Raw genomic sequence first — 23,326 nt, 5'->3', positions numbered from 1 at the left:
TTGAGGTCTGGAGAGCAAATGGAATTAGAATTGATTTACAGGCTATCGAGATCAATTCCCCTGGACATAGTGGCTACTTTGGTGTGTATTATGTTCTGTTCAGATCTCCCTCTGAACCCTGCCTTTCCAAGGTTCCAGCCCTCAAACTCCAGAAATGTCCTTTTGGATTAATTTTGTAAAATTGACTTGGAAGTACAGAACCTTCACCCAGTACCGCTGATACCTCATGATTCCCAGTTAAAGGGAAAATGCTGTTCAAACAAATGACAAAGATGAACGGATTCCGATGGTCACAAGAGAAAGAATTTTTACTTAGAGTAGAATCCTAGAGTTGAAGGGGGCCAGACAAGCAATCCAGTCCAAACCCCTGCTCAAGGCAAGATCGGCCTAAAGCATCCATAGCCTTCAAATACCTCCTGCACATCAATAGACGCACATCTTAAATTGACACTTTCTTAGAAGGAGCATTTAACTTGTTGTGAACAGATAAAAACAGTTAAGCTGCTGCAGCTCCAAGCCCAGGTAAGATAGAGAAGAAGAGTTGGGTTTTATACTCCGCTTTCCATTACCTGAAGTTTCAAAGCGGCTTCCAATCACCTTCCCTTCCTTTCCACACAACAGACACCCTGGGAGGTAGGTGGGGCCGGGAGAGCTCTGAGAGAACTGCTCTGTGAAAACAGCTCTTGATTGTACATGGCTGTACCCATTACGAGAGAGGGCCTCGAAAATATGTAACCCTTTACATTTCTTTAGCCTTCGTGTACCCTACCTGTGAGAACCAACGTGGTGCCGTGGCTAAGAACAGTGGCGTCTAATCTGGAGCACCGGGTTTGATGCCCCGCTCCTCCACATGCAGCCGGCTGGATGGCCTTTAGCCAATCAGAGTCTTGATAATGGCACTCTCCCAGAGCAGTCCTGTAAGCTCTCTCAGCCCCACCCCCCTCACAGGGTGTCTGTTGTGGGGAGAGGAAGGGGAGGCGATTGTCAGCTCCTTTGAGACTCCTGATAGAGAAAAGCGGGGTATAAAAAACAAGTCTTCTTCTTCTCCTCACAGGGCTGTTGTACAAATAAGGAAGGCGAAGAGCTGGTTTTGATACCCTGCTTTTCAGTACCCAAAGGAGTCTCAAAGATTCTGAGAGAGTCCTGACAGAACTGCTCTGTGAGAGTAGCTCTACCAGGACTATGACAGGGATTGAACTGAAAGCATGGTCTAATCCAATCTGAACCAGGGACCTTCTGCAAGCCAGGAAGTTCTGCTTTCCATTGCCTGAAGGGCAAAGGTGTTTTGCCTTTTCTTTCCTCCTGCATAACTGCCCATCCAGTTACCAACCAGGGCCAACCCTGCTTAGCCTCTGAGATCTGAAGAGATCAGGCTGGCCTGGGCCATCCTGAACAAGGGAGGCTGGTTTGCCTTTTCCTTCCTCTGTGTAGCAATCCTGGCCTTCTTTGGCCATCACTCATCCAAGTACTAGCAAGCACCATCCTTGCTTAGTTTTCAAGATTTCACAAGATCGGGTTAGCCTGGGCCTTCAAGCTAATTGAAAAGATGTTCAGAGGTTGTTTCCCATTGCTTGCTTCTGCCTAGCCGTTCTGGACTTCCTTGCTGGTCGTCTAATGAAGTACTAACCAGGGCTGATTCTGCACTTACCTTATTAGTTTGTTTATTCTGTTGTGGATCCTGCTGAATTCAGATCGATCTGAACTCGGGTCTTCCTCTATCTCTCCCCCTCCCCATTGAAACAGAAAAGTGTTCTGCACATGATTAGGGAAGCTCAGAAGGGGGGGGAGACAAGCAGAGCAGGAGCCTCTTTCTTTTCTTGAAGTGGGGAGGGGGAGAGGATAGGAAACAGCAGAGGAGGAGGAATAAATCCGAGAGAAGAGGGCTTCTGGAGCTTCTGCTAAGAGAAGTTAGGGCTTTCCATTTAAGGGAAGCCTTTGAACTGAGGCCCTGGCCAATCAGAGCTTTTCTACAGCGTTGGAGCCTTGAGGCAGCAAGTTAGTTTGGGACAAGTAGAGAGCTGTACCTTTACTCATGCCAATTTTTCAAATATTGAGGGTTATATCCATTCCTGGATATTGTGGGGGAAAGGCAGGGCCACACTAGAACAATCCTGCTTGTTGCAGAGGGAAATTTTATATTGCCCAAAATCAAAATGGAAATCACATTCGGTGTAGACAGCAGGGATTGAATCGACCACGGACTGGAATAAAACCTCCGTGCTGATTCAGCCCAGGTTAGCTTCTGAGCTCTGGTGAGATCAGACTAGCCTGACCCATTTTGGTCAGTACTGATTTAGAAGTGGTTTGCCATTGCTCCCCTTTGCTTATTAACTTTGTTCTGCCTTGGTGGTCTCCCATCCAAATACTAAGCAGAATCATTCCGCAGGGCCTGCGAGATGGAGCTCTTCCGCCAGGCTTTCAGTTGAGGCCGGGCAGCAAGAAGATCTAGCCCCCCTCACAAATGTGACGGTTGCATCTGTCATCTGCCCCCTCCCTTTCCCTTCTTAGTGGGTTGTGGAATTGGGTTAGTTATATTGAATCTTGCTGCCATTCTTGTCTTAACTTTTGTAATTAATTGTATTATGTTTTATTATGTTTTATTGTGTTTTTATTGTTTTCGGGCAGGGGTAGTCAAACTACGGCCCTCCGGATGCCCATGGACTACAATTCCCATGAGCCCCTGCCAGCGTTTGCTGGCAGGGGCTCATGGGAATTGTAGTCCATGGGCATCTGGAGGGCCATAGTTTGGCTACCCCTGTTTTAGGGGATTGGTTTTATGTAACCCGCCTCGAGCCTCTGGGGGGGGGGTGGGATATAAATTTAATAATAATAATAATAATAGTAGTAGTAGTAGTAGTAGTAGTAGTAGAATGTGAGATCTGCCAAGGCTGAGTTTGCCGAGGCTATCCAAGTTTGAATTAGGTGTTCGCTATCAATATTGCCAAGGGAAGAACAGTTGACTGAAATAATTTTGATCTTCACAGAGCTCTTTCTCGACTGTTCCCTTCCAGCCGCGGCCCAAATTCAGATATTTTTTAAAACCTGTAGTACCTCTCTTCTTTTGTCCCTGAAGCGGTCACACTGACCCATTTTGCAAAGGTGTTATTTAAAAGGCTTTTTTTTTTTTAAGCCGACGAATTCCTGTGCTGTTTCGTTGTTTGAGTCGTGTTCTTATCTGACCCGTTGTTGACTCTCCCGCTTTTGAATGGCCGTATGTCGTGTTGTCAAAAAGCCGGCGGGGAGGGGGCAAGCCACCTTGAGCGAACGTCGAAGGCCGGAGAGAGGAAAGAGATGCCTTTTAATCAATATAAATGGCCTCAATTAATGAATTATCATGCCCAGGGTGCAGATAATTCTACCCTGAGACGGTTTTCATCCATCTAAAATGGACGGTACAGATTTCCTTGAAAAGAATTCACCCCTACTGTGTATGCAGGGCAAGTGTTTCTCCCTGGTGAAAAGGGACAGCAAGTCACACTCTGGAAACACTGACCCCGCTCCGCCCCCCCACATCTGACTGTAATTTGTTCCGGGGAAAGGGAAATGACTTTTTAGATTTTTATGCTTTTACTGTTGTACCGTTTTACTGTTCTGTCAGACTCTTTTACTGTTTTAGGTTTTACGGTCATATCGTTATCTGCTGTGAGCTCTACAGGAAGGGTGGGCTATATTTTTTAAAAACATTGATTTAGTTAGTTAAATAACAGCTGACCCCCTCTCTCTCCTTCTCTGTAGCTCACCAGAGTGCCGGTGGAGTCCTGCGAACAGTACAAGAGCTGCAGTGAATGCCTGGGCTCTGGGGACCCCCACTGCGGATGGTGTGTTCTGCACAACATGTAAGTGGGCTCTCGGGAATGGGGAGGGGGTCTTCCCCTCCTTCTGACTCTTCTGTCATTCTTTTGTCCTCGCTGTCAGCTGGAGTCGACCCCACCAGGGGTCCCCAAGAGGGTGCCTGTGGACATCAGGGGGTCCACCAATACCTTTCCTGATATCCGCCAGGAGGGGTTAGGAAATGAAGAAGGCCAACCAGAGCTTCTGCCCAGTGAGGACTCTGATTAGCCACAGGAGACGTGATTGGCTGGCCAGATTTTTGAAAAAGTTGCTTTGGCATCAGTTGCCCCCACATCACAAGGAGGTTGACTGTGGGGCTGAAGGTAAGCTGTGGCTGCCATTTTGTGGCTGGCTCCACCTGCTGTGGCAGCCATTTTGTGGCTGGCTCCACCTCCAGTGGCAGCCATTTCGTGGTGTTTTCTGTGCTTGCAGCCACCAAGCTGTGTCAGAATTGCAGTGTGCCTATAGGCTCCAAAAGGTTGGGGAGTCCTGTATTGCTTTGTATTTGCGGTTGTATTGTCTCATTCTTGAGTCCAAGTGAGAATAGTGGAAAACGAATGAATCATTGATTGACTGAATGGAGCTTCAAATGGACAAATGGAATTCCCTGCTGAAGGAAGTGTTACCCGGTGGCCAGCATATACGTATTGAAGAGGGGTTTGGAGAAACATCTGGAGCAAAGGCCTGTCGGTGGCTCTGAGCCACAAACCATAGATGGAACACTCTTGGTCAGGGATGCTCTGTCTTCTTGCTGCCTGGGGGCCACAGTGAAAGAGCTTCTGGAATTCTAGCCCCACTGATGGACCTCTTGAGGACACCTGGGCTCTGGCCAGTGTGTGACACAGACTGTTGGACTGGATGTCTCATTGGCCTGATCCAACATGGCTTCACTTATGTTCTTGTGGCTCCGCTGGTGGACCTCCTGATGGCTCCTGGGTTTCAGCCACTGACACAGAGTGTTGGACTGGATGGGCCATTGTCCCAATCCAACATGACTCCTCTTATGTTCTTATGGCCCTTCTGTTGGACCTCCTGAGGGCACCTGGGTCTTGGCCAGTGTGTGACATGGAGTGTTGGATTGGAGGGGCCATTGCCTGATCCAACATAGCTTCTCATATGTTCTTATTGCCCTGCTGGTGGATCTCCTGGTAGCACCTGGGTTCTGGCCACCGGGTGACACAGACTGGATGGGCCATCGGCCTGATCCAAAGTGGCTTCTCTGATGTTCATATATTTGTATGTGTAGCATCGTACCTGGTTTCAGCACTGTCCTGAGTGGCCAATGAATGGAGGCAGGAAGTTTTGCTTAAGCAGGGGTGGGTAGGGGTGCACAATGCATGTACTGAGAGATCCCCATTCCCATTCCACCCCATCCCCACCCCTCTTGGACAAACTAAGACTCTTTGTCTTCTTTCCAGCAGTCAGTCTGCCATGCATGGCTGCGTTGATTTCTGTGCCTCTTCTCTCCTTACCTTATTGGGGGAAATTAGACTCTGTGTACACATGGAGAGGGGGAAGGAGGGGGGGAAATTAGTGAGAGCGGGCATTGATCACATTTTCTGTGCTGTCCAGGGAAGTCAAAACTGCAGGTCTCAAGGGTCTGCCATTGCTTTGTCTCCACCTTGCATCCCTTTTTCCTCTGTGTAGTGGCTAGGACTCCCTTGGTGGTCTCCCATCCAAGTCCCAGCCAGGACCAATTTGCTTAGTTTCCCGGATCTGACAAGATGGAATTTTGTCTCCATTTTGTAAATACGTACAGCATTGGCAGATGCTGTTGACTTATGGTGACCCCCGTTGGGTTTTCAAGGCAAACAGTGAATTGCCTTTGCATGACCCAGGACTCCCTTAGTGGTGGCCCATCCTAGTGCGAGCCAGGGCTGACCCTGCTTAGTTTCTGAGACCTGGCCCTGTTCTGCACATATAGGATAGTGCACTTTCAATGTGTAGAACAAGAAAATCTACTTCTAAAGTGCATTGAAAGTGCATTAAGCAATGTGTACGGAAAGACCCTTTCCTTTCCGAAAGGGTACAGATAAGAAGGAGCTAGCCTGGGCTGGCCACCGCCTGTTCTGCACATGGTGAATAATGCAATTTCAATGCACTTTTGAAGTAGATTATCCTGTTCTGCACAGGAAAATCCAGCTGCAGTAGCAAACTGAAAATGCATTATCCAACATGTGCAGAATGGGCCCTGCAGGTCAGCATGGACGGTAAATACCCTGCAGTTATGCAGTGGGGAATGAAATTTGTGCCAGCCTTCATAGCTGCTGTTCATGAATGCTCCTCCCTTGAAGGTGCCCCGGGACGCTGGTTCTTTCCCTCCAGTGCAGACCGGTGAACACAGCGTCCCATCCTTAATCCTGCCCTTACAACTATAATTGGCTATTAGAGATGAAATGTGATATCAAGTTACAGCCAGCATACCCTAGAGCAGGGGTAGTCAAACTGCGGCCCTCCACTTGTCAATGGACTACAATTCCCATGAGCCCCAGCTGGCAAGGGCTCATGGGAATTGTAGTCCAGGGACGTCTGGTGATCCAGAGTTTGCCCTATAGAGTTGTCGAGATAAGACATGAACAGTGGTGGTTTGCCATTGACTGCCCCTGAGTTGCAACCGAGGACTTCCTTGGTGCCCTGATATGGATATCCCAGGCATGCCGTCTCTCTCCGTACGTCAGAAGCTAAGCAGAGTTGGCCCTGGTTAGTCTTTGGATGGGAGACCACTAAGGACATGGAGGGGTCCTATATGCAGAGGCAGCCAGAGGCCAACCACCAGGAAACCCCCCCTTTGAACGTTTCTTTACTGGTTGCCGGAGGATCCTGGACAGGAATTCAAAAGTTGAGCTATAAAACAGAGAGCCAGTTTGGTCTAGTGGTTAGGAGTGTGGACTTCTAATCTGGCAATCCAGGTTTGATTCTGCACTCCCCCACATGTAGCCAGCTGGGTGACCTTGGGCTCACCATGGCACTGATAAAGCTGGTCTGACAGAGCAGTTCTGTCAGGGCTCTCTCAGCCTCACCTACCCCACAGCTACCCCACTTCTTCTTCTTCTTCTTCTTCTTCTTCTTCTTCTTCTTCTTCTTCTTCTTCTTCTTCTTCTTCTTCTTCTTCTTCTTCTTCTTCTTCTTCTTCTTCTTCTTCTTCTTCTTCTTCTTCTTCTTCTTCTTCTTCTTCTTCTTCTTCTTCTTCTTCTTCTTCAGTAATCTCAGGGCTCTCTCAGCCTCCCCTCCTTCACAGGGTGTCTGTTGTGGGGAGAGGAAAGGGAAGGTGAATATAAGCCACAGTGAGGCTCTTTCGGGGAGAGAAAAGCAGCATATAAGAACCAACTCTTCTAAAATTTTAACAATTATTTATTAAGGTGCACCAATATTAGGTTAAAAACAAAGTAAAAAACTATATAAAAGTATTGTAGTTCTAACTGCACACGGACAGACCGAACATGTCTCGACCCTACTGGGTCTTTCTCGGTGGTCAATAATATTAAGTAATGCACTCTTCTCTAAAACCAATTATGAAGGCTAGCTGGGTGGTCAAGGGAAATCTGTTTGGTGCAGCCCCAACTAATACTGGTCTAGCGTTTCTTTTTGGAGGCCCACCTTCTAAGACAGGTAAGATCAAGGAACGCCACTCTCAGCCATTGTTGTACTCTGCATAGAGTGTCCAGCTCATGTGTGTCAGAGAAAAGCCAGAGGGTCCTAAAACCATTGGACCTCCTGGGTACACAACATACACACTGCACAAGAAATAAATAACTTTCTTGGTGGTCTCCCATCAGTGACCCCCTACGTTATTATTTAGTGAATCGGATTCTGTCGAACGCTGAAGGGCTCAAGGTGGCCGGTGAGAACACATCTTTGGGCTGATCCTGCGTTGAGCAGGGGGCTGGACTAGATGGCCTGTATGGCCCCTTCCCACTCTAGGATTCCAGGAGTCTAGTTCAGCAGTGGAATAGGCTGCCTAAGGAGGTGGGGAGCTCCCCCTCACTGGCAGTCTTCAAGCAAAGGTTGGATACACACTTTTCTTGGATGCTTTAGGATGCTTAGGGCTGATCCTGCGTTGAGCAGGGGGTTGGACTAGATGGCCTGTATGGCCCCTTCCTACTCTATGATTCTGTGATTCTATGATTCTATAATAGAAACAGGGATAAGGTCTCCTAGCAGGACTCTTGGGGGCATTTCCTGCATTCCGCAAGGGGTTGGACTAGATGACCCTGGAGGTACCCTTTCAAATCTATGAACTCTGTGAAGTTTTGTTGTGTGTGTGTCTGTCTGTTGGGGAGGATGAGATGATGCTGTCTCAGCACTTGCCCATCCAGCGTAAATAATTGTCATTAGCCACATTTCATTAAAATATCCCGCCCCTTTGGTCCCCTCTTCAGCATGGGGTAGGAATTCAAAGCGTCAGCTGCTAATCTGGAGAACTGGCTTCTGACCTCCCCCCCCCCACTCCTCCTCCACATGCAGCCAGCTGACTTTGAGCAAGTCACAGTTCTCTCAGAGCTCTCTCATAACATCTGTTGTGGGGAGAGGAAGGGGAGGTGATTGGAAGCTGCTTTGAGTCTCCTTAAGGTTGAGAAAAGTGGGGGATACAATCATGGAATCCTAGAGTTGGAAGGGACCCTACAAGCCACCTAGTCCAACCCCCTGTTCAATGCAGGATCAGCCTCAAGCATAAAAACAGCTCTTCTTCTTCCTCCTTCCTCCTTCCTCCTTCCTCCTCCTCTTCTACCAGCATCTAGCTAATTTCTCCCCAAACTTCAGCGTCTGCAACTGATCACATCAGAGCCTCTACTGGGCCATTGGGGGGGGGCAGGTTTTCATGTTCTCCCCTCCAAGTCTCTCTTCCCCACGGTGGCCTCGGGATGTCTGGCCTCAACCGTAACTCAATCCTAGCCGGATCGATCGACCCCTGCTTTACCTTTCTTGGGCCCAGTCTTGCGGATCGCTCAACTGGGTTCTCAGGTAACCCTAGCTGCCTTCAGAGGCAGCGATAAGATCAGGCCCTTGGAAAGAGCTCCCCCCCCCCGTCTCTCCCCCCTCCTGACTTTTTGAGACGCTGAGGCTTATTTTGCAGCTTGTGAATTCTTTGGCTGCCTCCTTGGGGTGGGCAGGTTGGTGCCGAAAGCCCTGTCAGCAAGAAGGATCAGATAGTATGCCTTTCTGGATCTTACCTGGTCTGTAGAATCACAGAGCTGGAAGGGACCTCCTGGGTCATCTAGTCCAACCCCCTGCACTATGCAGGACACTCATAGGGTTGATTCGCACGTGGGCCATCCGGTCAAGGCAAGCGACATTGAGAGCTGGTCTGTCCTTGCCTGCCTCTGCGTAGCAACCCTGGCCTTCCTAGGTAGTCTCCCATCCAACTACTAATCATGGCCAAACCCCGCTTGGCTTCTGAGATCTCACCGGGCCACCTGGGCCATCCAGGTGAGGAGAACTTAGCACAAAGCAACTGGTTTCCCCCTTGGAGCGTACTTCCCGCTTGGAAGCAGCTCCTGATGTTGAAAGGAAAGCTTCCACCGTGTAACGGAAGATGGTCTTCTTGGGTTCGTGGTCTTTTGTCTGGACTCAGGTAAAAGAAATCAGCAGGCGATCATGGCGCCTGATCCCCGCCTGCTGGAACGGCTCAAACTGAGCCAAGCGGAACGGGGACAGGCAGAGACGAGCCCTCATGTTCTGCTGCATCCCAGGTGCCTTTCTGAGGTCACGGGTAGCTGTGCCTGCCGTTATTTCCCGTTTTTATGGATGGCTGGGATATTAATGCATTGCCTGTCAGGCTCTTTCTGGGGACACGTCAGACCCGGGAGCAAGATTAGAGGTGTTGTGATGGATGGGCGAACGGGACGTGCCCACGAGCGGGAGGGGCGGGGGGGGGAGAGAAAATCCCCATCTCAGTCACAAAGCAGTTTCCAGGGAGTTGCTCTCTTTCTCCTCCCGCAGCATCTCCGCGCCGGCCGGCATCTTGCCGGCGAGAGGAAATGGCACGCCGAAAGAGCTCTCCCCGGGGTAGGGTCATGCCGACTCCTGATTCTATTTTCTCCGTGAATTTCCATCATCCTTGGCAGGGTTAGTTTCGTGACAGGTCTTCCGGGGAGGATAAACCCTCTGGCAATGAAATCGGTCTGGACCTTTACGAGTGGCCTGTCCATCTCTTTCCATGCGCCGATCTGGCAGGTGGGCACATGCTCTTTGCTCCCGTGCGCAACCTGCTCTGCACAATGTCCAGGGGTTGCTCAGGTATTCGGGAGCTCCTAGTGCAGGTGGCTGCCCTACAGATGCTGGGAACTGAGGAAGAGCCCATTTGACTGCAAATTTTAATTGGAGGAAATGGAGATGATTTAATGGGAGGAAATGGAGTGGTTTAATGGTTTTAGTGTTGAATACTAGTGCTCTGTAACCCACTCTGAGCGCCAAAAGAAGGGTGGGATGTAAACATAACGTTTATTATTTAGTTATAGCCTCACGGTGACCCCAGCAAGGGGCCTTCAAGGCAAGGGAGAAGCAGAGGTGCTTGGCCATTGCCGTCCTCTGCAGAACCCTCCTTGGTGGTCTCTCATGCAATCATTATGGCCACCCCAACAAGAACCTTATAGAATCATAGAAGAAGAAGAAGAAGAAGAAGAAGAAGAAGAAGAAAAAGAAAAAGAAAAAGAAAAAGAAAAAGAAGAAGAAGAAGAAGAAGAAGAAGAAGAAGAAGAAGAAGAAGAAGAAGAAGAGTTGGTTCTTATATGCCGCTTTTCCCTACCCGAAGGAGGATCAAAGCGGCTTACAGTCGCCTTCCCATTCCTCTCCCCACAACAGACACCCTGTGGGGTGGGTGAGGCTGAGAGAGCGCTGATATCACTGCTCGGTCAGAACAGTTTTATCAGTGCCGTGGTGAGCCCAGGGTCACCCAGCTGGTTGCATGAGGGGGAGTGCAGAATCGAACCTGGCATGCCAGATTAGAAGTCCGCACTCCTAAACACTACACCAAACTGGCTCTCATAGAATAATAGAATCATAGAGTTGGAAGGGGCCATACAGGCCATCTAGTCCAACCCCCTGCTCCACGCAGGATCAGCCCAAAGCTTCCTAAAGCATCCAAAAAAAGTGTATCCAACCTTTGCTTGAAGACCACCAGTGAGGGGGAGCTCACCACCTCCTTAGGCAGCCTATTCCACTGCTGAACTACTCTGACTGTGAAAAATCTTTTCCCTGATATCTAGCCTATATCGTTGTACTTGAAGTTTAAACCCATTACTGCATGTCCTCTCCTCTGCAGCCAACAGAAACAGCATCTATCATGTCCCCTCTCAACCTCCTTTTCTCCAGGCTGAGACCTTCCTTGGTGGTCTCTCATGCAATCCTTATGTCCACCCCTGCAAGGGGTCTTCAAGGGAAGGGAGAAGCAGAGGTGCTTCGCCATTGTCTTCTTCTGCTGAGCTTTCCTTAGCAGTCTCCCTTCCAAGTACAGACTCTGTTTAGCTTCCAAGATCTGACTATTCCGTGCTGTCTTCCTTTCCGAAACTGGTTTACTGAAGGTACATTCAATACCAAAAGGGAAATTTTGGGTCCACATAACAACAAGCTATAACAGATGGACTATATTCAGGAAACCTCTCCAGGACCGTCACAAATCCTGGTTGAGAAAACCTGGATTAGCAGCACCCCTTATAATTCCACAACACTGTTTGACCCCTTATTGAAATAATTCTCTTGCCTCGTTCCAACATCAGCCCCCTCCCTGTTTCGCCCCCTACTAAGGCATATATTTGAAAATCTACAATCAAATCTACAATCAGTTTGCTGAGATCCCCCCGATCCCATGCAAGTTACCTTCTGAAAACCTGTGGCCAGGTACTGTCCCCAATGTTTCTGGAACAGCTTATTATGGACAGAGATGCTGGAAAAATCCATAAAACTTGATGGACAGGTGATAACCCTCTCCTAATAACGACTCCGCAAGGCCACGAGATTCCCAGTTGGATGGTGGAGTAGAAGAAGTCTCAGCCAGGCCATCGGGCCGAGCAAAGGTGCTCGATCAGCCTAGGCCGATGGAAACCGGGAGGAATGTTGGCATCCCGGTTGCCATAGCAACACCATCCGCAGAGTGGTCCAGAGGCTGACCTGAGGAGCAACGAATCCCCTTCCTTCTTCTCTTCTCCTGGCTTCCAGCAAGGTCCAACCTCTCTCTGGAGAACCATTAACTTTAGTTATGGAGTCTCGCACTTAATATCGTATCGATCCGGACGGCATTAGGGAGAAGGATAGGGAAGCTTCCTTCTGACCCAGAAGAATATTTTCTAATATTTCCCCTTGTGACTGAGGGGCTTTATTATTTCTTTAAAAAAAAAAGAAAGAATGTTTAAAAGGGGGTGAAACGAGGAGAGTGAAAACCAATTTTTCACGACTGTGCCGCTTCTTGCACCGGGTGATGAAATTCCGTAGGGCAGGACTTTGTTGCTGACATAATTATGACAGCATTAACGTGATTTAAGCGGCAGGGAGATCAATGGCCTTGTGGAGCCCCCAAGAGAAGGCCAAGGTATACTAGATATTTAGAGATTGGGATGAGTGACTTGTCTTTTTCAGGGTTAGAGCCATTTTGCCTCCCCGACATCTATCAACAAAATGGATTTGGATTCACTGCCGTGGCGATAATTTTGCTGGAAGAATCACTAGGTGGCAGAGACCGGGAGGTCTCCCTGGCTTCTTCTTTTCCCCCCAACCACCCCACAAAAGATTTGCCAGTTTTATAGAATCACAGAGTTTATTTATTTGTTTTCAAATGTGTATCCCGCCTCTCTTGGCAAATGTCGCCCCGAGGCGTTTTACAGAATAAAAAAAGCATAAAACAGAATAACTCGTGAAATCCCATAAAAATATTAAGAGAACATTATTGCAAAGATCAACAATTATTTGGGCTGATCCTGCGTTGAGCAGGGGGTTGGACTAGATGGCCTGTATGGCCCCTTCCAACTCTATGATTCTATGGTTCTAAAGATTGGTGGTGTAAACTCAGCAATGTAATCCCCAATCCGATTTAGCTAATCCTAATCAGGACTACCACCATGTTCCCAGTGATGTAAAACTGGGCTTTGATCTTTCGTGTTCAATATGGAAATGCCTAGGATAGGGCGGGACCCCCTGTTTGCAACACTGGTCAGCCTCCCCGGCCTCAAGCATATGCTTGGTGGAAGAGCTCCGTCTTGCGGGCCCTGCGGAACTAGGGCCCTTAGTTCTTCCGGGGCTTGTTCCGCCACCCTGGGTCCAGGGCTGGAAAGGTCGAGACCAGGCGAATCCCCCGGAGCCTGGGGCAACCAGAAAATTCCTACCTGCAGAGCGTAAAGCCCTGCAAGGGGCATAAGCAGACAGGCGGTCCCTCAGATAGGTAGGACCCAGGCCGCGTATGGAAAGGGCCATACACTTGTCAGCTCTCAGAAGCTAAGCTGCGTCCGCCCTAGTTCGTCCTAGTTAGCCCATAAAATTGTCACCTCTCTCTCTGTATTTGGATGGGGGACAACCCGGGAAGCCCAGAGTCACTATGCAGAGGAGGGCAATGGCAAACCACCTCTGAACAGCACTTGCTTTGAAATTATATAGCAAGGTCCTTCCTCTCTCTCTCTCTCTCTCTCTCTCTCTCTCTCTCTCTTCCTGCCCACCCTCACTTCCTCCCTCCTTCTAGCCCATGATTACTTCCTTCCCTTCTCCCTCCCTTCTTCCTGCTTGCCTGCCATCCATCACTTCCATCCTTTCTCCCTGCTGCCTCTCCTTTCCTCCTTCATTTCCACCATCACTTCCTCCCTCCCTGCTACCCCTCCTTTCCTCCTTCATTCTCACCATCACTTCCTCCCTCCCTGCTGCCCCTCCTTTCCTCCTTCATTCCCACTATCACTTCCTCCCTCCCTGCTACCCCTCCTTTCCTCCTTCATTCCCACCATCACTTCCTCCCTCCCTCCTGCCCCTCCTTTCCTCCTTCATTCCCACCATCACTTCCTCCCTCCCTGCTGCCCCTCCTTTCCTCCTTCATTCTCACCATCACTTCCTCCCTCCCTCCTGCCCCTCCTTTCCTCCTTCCCTTCCTTCCTCCCTCCAGTTCACTTGCCTGCCAGTCATCACTTCCTTCCTTCCTTCCCCCCTGCCCACCCACCCGCCTGCCAGCCATCACTTCCTTCCACTCACACGCCTGCCATCACTTCCTCCCTCCCTCCCACCCACCAGCCAGCCAAGCCTGCCGTCACTTCCTTCCTTCCTTCTTTCTCTCACCCCATCTCTTCCCTCCCTGCCTACGTGAGGGTGCTGCCTGGCTGGGCCGTCGAGAGGGATGCACAACAGCCGCCTCCCCTCCAGGCTCTTCTGGATGAAGGCAGGGAACACATTCAGGGGCGCCGGTCTCCACGTTGCGTGTAAATTAAATCAGCGGCAGCCGAGCCCTGCGCCCAACTCCAAAAGCCGGCTTCTAAATTGAAATGTGCTTGCCCGGGATTGTCCGTCAGCCTCCGGAGTGATTATTTCCAGCCCTCGAGTTGTGAATTAATTTCGGCAGAACCTAATCACCCTCCTGCCCACCTGGCCCCCTCCCGCCCCGCCCTCCCTTTCCCCCTTTCCTTCTAATTTTCCACTTGGCTGGGGATTCTCTGGCAGTGAAAAGTTTGGGCTTTGGGGAGGTTTGCGCCGGGTGCGCCAGTAGAGTGGATAATCTCATTGGAACCATTGAGTTGAATAATAACACCTTAGCCTGGCACGCTGCTTGGGATTCAAATCATTCTCTTAACGCCCTGCATTGCGGGGCTGGGGCAGAGGGGGCCAAAGGTGGGCCTGCCGTCGGCAAGGGGATGGGGGTTTCCGGGGGGCTCGGCTCACTGCTTCTGCCAAGCTTAGCAGCGGAGAGCTGGCTATGCACAGGCCAGGTGTGGGACCGGGCCTGTGACATCTCCAGGGGTGAGGTTTCGGTCCGCAGGGCTGCAAAAGCCCTTGAAGAACCAGTGCCCACCGGAGTACATAGCAGAGCATGGTGCTTGATTGCAGCACTTGGTGAAAAAAGGAAACCTGGTTGGTCTGGCAGGACCTGTTGGAGATAAGGACCTGCTGAAAGGCCAATATCGTCTTCCTGTCTCCTTGGCATTTGCTGCCAGAGGATGTAGTGATGGCTACGGGCATAGATGGTTTCAAAGGGGGATTCCACAGATTCATGGAGGAGAGGTCCCTTGGTAGAGCCTAGCAACAATGACTAAACAGATCCTCCATGTTCAGCGCAGTTGACCTTTGGATCTCTGGTCCAGGAGGAAACATCAACAGGTAGACCCTGTTGTCGACCCTCCAGAGCAGGGGTAGTCAAACTGCGGCCCTCCAGATGTCCATGGACTACAATTCCCAGGAGCCCCTGCCAGCATTCGCTGGCAGGGGCTCCTGGGAATTGTAGTCCATGGACATCTGGAGGGCCGCAGTTTGACTCTCCCTGCTCCAGAGGAACTGGGTGTATGAGACCATACTGACACGGCCCCTACGAGCCACTCCAGTCTTGCACGGATTGAGATGTGTTCAGGAACTGGACGCTTGCATGCCACGCTTGCTAACGCAGTTCTTTTCTTCTCCCAGTTGTCCTGGAGACCTACATGGAAAAGGCGGGTCCCTTTCCGCACCACGGAGCATGGCCCAGGATTAGGGATGATCCCCCCCTTCATTTCCCAATTCTTCTGTAGACAAAGGCTACCCGGGATTTGCATGTCAGACATGTCCAGCTTGAATGCAGGAGAGAGACAGAGAGTTGTAGCATCATCCCCCTTCCTTGTCAAATTCACGTTCGCACAAAAATCACTTGCCTTGGTGTGTTGGGGGACCGGAAATTATCATTATCGTTAATTATCATTAATTCCTTCTACTCATCAGCAGGAGATTGGGGAGGGGGGGCAGGGTGGCCAGCTCCAGGTTGAGAAACACCTGGAGATTTGGGGAATAGAAGCATAGAAGCATAGAATGATAGAGTTGGAAGGGACCTCCAGGGTCATCTAGTCCAACCCCCTGCACTATGCAGGACACTCACAACCCTCTCGCTCACCCACTGTCACCTGCCACCCCCTTGAGCCTTCACAGAATCAGCCTCTCTGTCAGATGGCTCTCCAGCCTCTGTTTAAAAATCTCCAAAGATGGAGAACCCACCACCTCCCGAGGAAGCCTGTTCCACTGAGGAACTGCTCTCACTGTCAGGAACTTCTTCCGGATGTTTAGATGGAGTTTCTTTTGAATTAATTTTATCCTGTTGTTTCTGGTCTGTCCCTCTGAGGCAAGAGAGAGCAACTCTGCTCCATCAGGGGTAATCAACCTGTGGTCCTCCAGATGTTCATGGACTACAATTCCCATGAGGCTCATGGGAATTGTAGTCCATGAACATCTGGAGGACCACAAGTTGACTACCCCTACTCTACAGGGCACCCTTTCATGCAGCTCGGGGAGGACAGTGGGGTGCAATGCTATGGAATCTACTCTCCAAGCAACCTTCTTTCTCCCCGGGGGACTGATCTTTGGAGTCCACAGATCAATTGCAATTTCGGGAGATATCCAAGCCACACTTGGAGATAGCCTTGCCACATCCCATCTGGCTGCTAGCAGAGCTGCCAGATTTAGATTGGGAAAGTCCCGGAAATTTGGCGATGGGGACGGCAGGGACTGCAGTGAGGTCCAATCTCAGAATCCACCTTCCAAAACAGCCTTTTTCCTCCAGGACAGCTGATTTCCATAGCCTGGTGATGAGCTGTCATTCCGGGGGATCCCCAGGCCCTACCTGGAGGCAGGCATCCCTAGGCCTTCAAGGGGAATGGCCACAGCCTCCAAGGGGGGTTGACCCGTAGCCCCTGGAGTTTACTCTTGATTTCCCTCAACACCTACACCAGCCTTCTCCGCATTTATTTATTTCATTTCTTCCCAAGATCTATTAGACGTCTTCCGACCGTGCGGAACATACAACGTACGTTACAGCAACTGTTGCAATTTAAAAATCTCCATCAGAACTGCCAATAATTGATTTAAAAAAAAATGAGTCAAATGCAGACCTAAATAAACAAAATAAAATGCATTTTCTCAGCAGGGGGAGTTATGTTTTGAAACGAAACCGCCAGCAGCCGAGAAAATCCCTGTTGCCCACACCCCCTCTCCTCTGGGACGCGGTGCATGTATGCGGGTTCTTATTAATTCACTGCCAGTGAAGGGGGCACCCCACCTGGGGACAGAGATAACAAGGTGCCAACGGGGAAGGGGAGGGCATCCCCTTTTTGCCACATGAACCGGTTGATTTATCAGGGCCGCAATTCAGATTCTATTAGCATGCATTAGAATAGATTAGCAGCCGGAGCAATTAGCGTCCCGGCCCTTGTTTGGCAAAGTGAGGAGGGTTGGCGGCTGAGCCAGGGAACAGGTGAGAGCAGACAAGCACCCGAAGCTTAGATGGGCTGCGGCTCAGTGGCAGAGCTTCTCCTTGGCCTGCAGTGCAGAAGGTCCCCGGTTCAATCCCCAACATCTCCAGTTAAAGGAACCAGGCAGGAGGGGATGGGAAAGATCTCAGACTGAGACCCTGGCTCAGTGGCAGAGCCTCTGCTTGGCAGGCAGAAGGCCCCAGGTTCAATCCCCAACATCTCCAGTTAAAGGAACCAGGCAGGAGGGGATGGGAAAGACCTCAGCCTGAGACCCTGGCTCAGTGGCAGAGCCTCTGCTTGGCAGGCAGAAGGCCCCAGGTTCAATCCCCAACATCTCCAGTTAAAGGAACCAGGCAGGAGGGGATGGGAAAGACCTCAGCCTGAGACCCTGGCTCAGTGGCAGAGCCTCTGCTTGGCAGGCAGAAGGCCCCAGGTTCAATCCCCAACATCTCCAGTTAAAGGAACCAGGCAGGAGGGGATGGGAAAGACCTCAGCCTGAGACCCTGGCTCAGTGGCAGAGCCTCTGCTTGGCAGGCAGAAGGCCCCAGGTTCAATCCCCAACATCTCCAGTTAAAGGAACCAGGCAGGAGGGGATGGGAAAGACCTCAGCCTGAGACCCTGGCTCAGTGGCAGAGCCTCCGCTTGGCAGGCAGAAGGCCCCAGGTTCAATCCCCAACATCTCTAGTTAAAGGAACCAGGCAGGACGGGATGGGAAAGATCTCAGACTGAGACCCTGGCTCAGTGGCAGAGCCTCTGCTTGGCAGGCAGAAGGCCCCAGGTTCAATCCCCAACATCTCCAGTTAAAGGAACCAGGCAGGACAGGATGGGAAAGACCCTGGCTCAGTGGCAGAGCCTCTGCTTGGCAGGCAGAAGGCCCCAGGTTCAATCCCCAACATCTCTAGTTAAAAGGACCGGTGGTAGGGGATGGGAGACCTCAGCCTGGGAACCGGGAGAATAGCTGCCCATCTAAGTAGACAATACTGACCTCGATTCAGTAGAAGGCAGCTGCACCTGAGGGTTTCACTCAGGGAACTTGTCTTGGTTCAGTGGCAGAGCCTCTGCTTGGCATGCAGATGGCATCTCCAGTTTAAAAGGACCAGGCAATGAGTGGGTGATGGGAAAGACCTCAGTCTGAGACCCTGGAGAGCCATGGGATGGGGCTGTGGCTCAGTGGGAGAGCCTTTGATTGGCATGAGGAAGGTCCCAGGTTCAATCTCCAGCATCTCCAGTTTCAAAGGACCAGGCAGTGGATAATGGCAAAGACTCTGAGGAGCTGCTGCCGGTCTGAGCCGACAATACGCAATTTGCTACACAGAAGGTCTGATTCAAGCCAAGGCAGCTTTGTGTGTTGAGTCCCCTCCAGGGCTTTAATTGTAGGATAAGGATACCTCTGTCGGTCTCGGCAATTCTACATGGTGCCTTTGGGGCAGGGAGGAGAAGCGAACGGCCTGACATCATTCCATTTTGGGCAGAGGGTTTGTTTTGTTTTTTTGCCATGTGTGTTTGGGTGGGCGGCACACAGCCAGGGGGATCGGGAGGAATTCGAGAACCACTTCCATCCCGGCAGCGAACTTGAAGGTCACTGGTAGCCACGTCTCGACATTTATGGCGCTCGGATCCTTCGGGGCCCTTCGGAAATGTCAAAACATTGCTGGAAGTGACCTTAAACTTTACACGCCGGCCTAGCCGGGGCTCTCCGAAAATCCCCCTTTCTCCTCGAGGATAATTGCTTCCGCCCGGCGGAAAGAAGGGCAAATTTCAGAGCTCAGCCCCTTCTCTGGCTTCTCCGCCCTTCTCTTCTCTCCTCTCCCCCCCCCCCAACCGCCTGTCCCTTCACCCCGGGTTATATAAACGGAGGAAGAGCTCCCGAGAGAAACAGCTGACCTTACGCGTGATTATCAACGGTCCATGGACAGCTGTAGGGGCGAACCTCCGAAGCTGCAGGTTTGCTTTCGGAAAGGCACAGGCTGATATTACCATCTCTGTACGGACACGCAAAATTCCCTTGGGAAGGCTGTGTGCCAAAAGGGGACCCACGGAGACATTTGAGTTGTGCCGTTTGTTTAAATAAGTGCGCGTCCCTGTGTGATTGCACTGCCATCAAATTGCTGCTGACTCTCAGAGACTAGGGCCCATTCTGCATACAGAGGATAATGCACTTTCAGTGTGCTTTGGCAGCTGGATTTTCCAGGGCAGAACAGGAAAATCTACTTCTAAAGTGCATTGAAAGTGCATTATCGGTTGTGTGCAGACTAGGCCAAGGAACGAATGACCTGCAAAGCCGGGGTGGATTCCCCGCTCCTCCACGTGCAGCCAGCTGGGTGACTTCGGGCTAGTCACTGTCCTGTTCTTGCAGAGCAGTTCTGCCAGGGCTCTCTTGACTTCACCTACTTCACAGGGGTGTCTGCTGGGAGGAGAGGAAGGGAAGGAGATTGTAGGCCGCTTTGAGACCCATGAGGCCTGATGGCTGAGCTTGGACCTGTCTTTGGTTCCTCAGGGCTCTCTCAGCCTCACCTCCCTCACTGGGTGTCTGTTTTAGGGGAGAGGAAAGGGAAGGTGATTCCTTCATCTAACTAGGGTTACCAGATCCAGACTGGCAGAAATGCCAGGAGATTTGGGGGTTGGTCCTGAGGAAGGTACAGTTTGGGGACAAGAGGGATTCAGCGGGGCATATTGCCACCTTCCAAATCAGCCATGTTATCCCGATGAATGAATCTTTGTTGCCTCAGTTGTAATCCCAGGAGATCTACAGCTACCACCTGAAAAGGAAGAAGAGTTGGTTCTTATATACTGCTTTTCTCTGCCCGGAGCCTTAAAGTGGCTTACAGTCGCCTTCCCTTCTTTGCCCTACAACAGTCATCCTGTGGGGGAGGTGAGGCTGGGGGAGCTCCAAGAGAGACTGCTCGGTTAGAACAGCTCCAATAGGCCTGTGACTAGCCCAAGGTCACCCAGCTGGCTGCATGTGGAGGAAGAGCAGGGAATCAAACCCGGATTGCTGGATTAGAAGCCTTTGTTCTTAACTTCTACACCACCTGGGAGGCTGGCCGCCCGCTGACTTCCATCCTTGTTCATCTTCTCATTGTAGAATCAAAGTTGGAAGGGGCCATACAGGCCATCTATTCCAGCCCCCGTGATTTTTCTTCTCCTGCATTCCTGCATTCTTCAGGGGGTTGGACTAGATGACCTTTGAGGTCCCTTCCAGCTCTGTGATTCTGTGTGATCAAGGCACAATAGGCTTCTTTTTGTCATTTCATCTTCTGGGGAGAGGTTAGGTTTGCTTTGATCGGCATGGGTGGGGATGAAGGCCGGTCAGTTCCTTTAGACTTTTGGCCACTCTATGAATCGACGTTCACCCAGGAAGAGCAGGGAGAGGAGGAGGAAAAGAAGAATAAGAGGAAGTGGAGGAGGAGGAGGAGGAGGAGGAGGAGGAGAAGAAGAGGAGGAGGAGGAGAAGTAGAAGAAGAAGAAGAAGAATTGGTTTTTATATCCTGCTTTTTAATAGCCAGCTTGGTGGAGTGGTTAGAAGCTGCGGCTTCTAATCTGGCAAGCTCTGGGTCCTCCCCAAACCCTTTCCATCGAACGTGATCCTTCTCCTGGAGGACAGCTCGCCCCTTACCCGCGGGCTTCCGCGGGTAACCCCCAAGGCCTCCTTCCCAGCCCCTGCAAGGAGGACCCTCGCTTGCTTCCATAGAGCTCCCCCTGCTGGCCAGTCCCGGATTGATGCACTGTCAGCCCAGCTGAAAACCAAGGCTGTCGTCTTGCGAGGAAGCGCCACTTACCTGGGTGCAGGGCCAGGGATAAAGATAGCGCTCGCCTCGTGCCAAAACTGGGTCTCAGGAAAACGGATCAATTTCCACGCTGCTATTTTTGCTGGCCTCCGTTGCTCCAGGAGAGTGTTGGCAGGCCTCCGTCAGGGCAAGGCGGTGCAGATTCTGGGCCGCTGCCATGGCTCGGACACTTTCGGGTTGTCCTGTCAGCCAGCTCCAAAGAACTTGACAGGGGATGCTGGCCAGGGGTCTGAACCCTGGAGCTTCCTGCTGCCAGTTCCTCAGAACCGGGCCGGTGTCGCTGCGCCATGAATGCTCCAGGATTGCCCGAAATTACAACTGGTCTCAAGAAATCAGTTCGCCTGAAGGGAATGGCAGCTTCGGGGGTAGAGTCACGGACCTTTGGGATTCCCTGCTGCAGGAAATGGGGGCAGCGACAAGCCCAGAGCATTTTGAACAGGGGACTGGAGAAATTTATGGAGCAGAGGCCCATCGGTGGCTAAGAGCCATGGCATATAGTTGGAGCACTCTGTCTTGGGCAGGGATGCTCTGTCGTCTTGGTGCTTGGGGGTCAGAGTGGGAGGGCTCCCGGTGTTCTGCTCTGGAGCGGCTTTGCCCAGCTGAATTCCACCCCCTCCTAGCCCTACATTCCCCAGACTCCAGCCCCCCCTAAAAAAAAATCTCCAGGAATTCCTCGGCCTGGAGCTGAAAATCTTTGTTGTAGGCGATTCTCGAGAATAGTTTTTGTCGGGAGCAGTTTCCTTGTCGGGAAGATTATTTAAGGCTTACGGCTCCTATTCCCCATAAGCTCTTTCTATACCAGGGTCTCAAAGGAACAGATGGGGTGTTAGTCCAAGAGCTGCAGACGTGCACGAGGCCTGTTTGTCTTTCTCCTGCAGCCCCAAACAAGCAGCTTTGGGGGATCTGCGCTGACAGGAAGCCGAAATCCCTGTTCCTCCGACCGACCGCCGGCTGGTGATCTGTAGGCCCGGCACGTTCTTCACTTAGCTCTGGACAGGGCTCTGAAATTGCATCTTTCCTGCCAGGGTGAGAGGCCAAAATCTGCAAGCGGAAAGTGGGAGGGGGGAGGGGAAAGAAAATCCCCCTCTCATTCCACCCCCCCTCCCCGTTGTGTGCTCTGAGTCCAAGGACACGGCGGCTTGGCTTTGCAGGTGAAGGGCAGGGAGGGGGGCTGATTCGGAAGCGAGGTAAATTTCCTGGAGCCCGTGCGTGTCTTTCTCACGCTCTCTGCCTTGGACAGATGTGCACGCACATCAGGCCCGTTAGACTGGAGGGCAATCACGCCTGGAAGGTTGCCACCCTCCTGCTGATGCCTGGAGGAGTCCCGCCGTTTCGACAGGTCTCCAGATGACCAAGATCAGTCCCCCTGGAGGGCCTGCAAAACGGAGCTCTTCTGCCAGGTCTACTGTTGAGGCCGGGCAGCAAGGAAGATTGTTAGGACTGGGACGGGGTTTTTGCCGCTGCATCTTTCTCCCCATGGGGTTTGACTGTATCGGCATCTGTTCTGTTTTTATGTCTGTTTTACGGGGGTGGGTGGGTTAGAAGGCCAGATCCTGAAGATGTAACTCAAATACTTTGGCCACATCTGTGAAGTGGTGTTTCCCAGCCTACCTATCTTCTCTCTCCATCCCTCCATCCATCATCCATCTGTCCATCCGTCCATCTATCTGTCTGTCTGGCCTATCAATCATCTATCATCTCTCTCTCTCTCTTTCTCTCTCTCTCTCTCTCTCCATCTGTCTATCATCTCTCTCTACCTATTCCTCCCTCCCTTGATCTGTCCATCCATCCATCCATCTGTCTATGGAGATCTCTATTCCTCCCTCCATCTGTCCATCCATCCATCCATCTATCATATGTCTTTCTCTACCTATCCCTCCATCCATCCGTCCATCTGTCTATCATATCTTCTCTCTCAACCTATCCCTCCCTCCCACTTTCTGTCTATCTATCTAATCTCCCTACCTACTATCTATCATCATCATCCATCTCTCATCATCCATCAACCATCTATCCCTCCCTCTCTATGCCTGAACGGATCCAACTCCCTTCTGATTCAGTCTAAGGCAGTGTAAGGCTCAGTGTCAGAGCCTCTGCTTGGCATGCAGAAGGTCCCAGGTTCAATCCCCAGCATGTCCAGTTAAAAGGACCAGGCAGGAGGTGATGGGAAAGACCTGTGCCTGAGAGACCCTGGAGAGCTCCTGCTGGTCTGAGTAGACCATGGTGACCTTGATGGACCCAGGGTCCAATTCATAAGGAAGCTTAATGGGGGAAGTGCTCCTGCTCAGTGGTGGGCAGGTCCCAGGTTCAATCCCCAGC

General features: G+C 51.1%; 1 protein-coding gene across 2 annotated transcripts in view; it reads left to right on the top strand.

The window, feature by feature from the left end:
• PLXNA4 (plexin A4) overlaps positions 1–23,326 on the top strand; it is a 472,781-nt gene that overhangs the window by 306,065 nt on the left and 143,390 nt on the right. For both annotated transcript variants that reach the window (XM_077340351.1, XM_077340352.1), the window contains exon 5: positions 3,736–3,836. In XM_077340351.1, coding sequence (XP_077196466.1) covers positions 3,736–3,836 — 101 coding nt within the window. The remainder of the gene's footprint in view (positions 1–3,735; positions 3,837–23,326) is intronic.

This window comes from Paroedura picta, chromosome 5 (assembly GCF_049243985.1).
Source record: "Paroedura picta isolate Pp20150507F chromosome 5, Ppicta_v3.0, whole genome shotgun sequence".
In the NCBI taxonomy this organism is placed as follows: domain Eukaryota; kingdom Metazoa; phylum Chordata; class Lepidosauria; order Squamata; family Gekkonidae; genus Paroedura; species Paroedura picta.
Note: the sequence above shows the minus strand (reverse complement) of the source record. Positions and strands in the feature narration are given on the sequence as shown.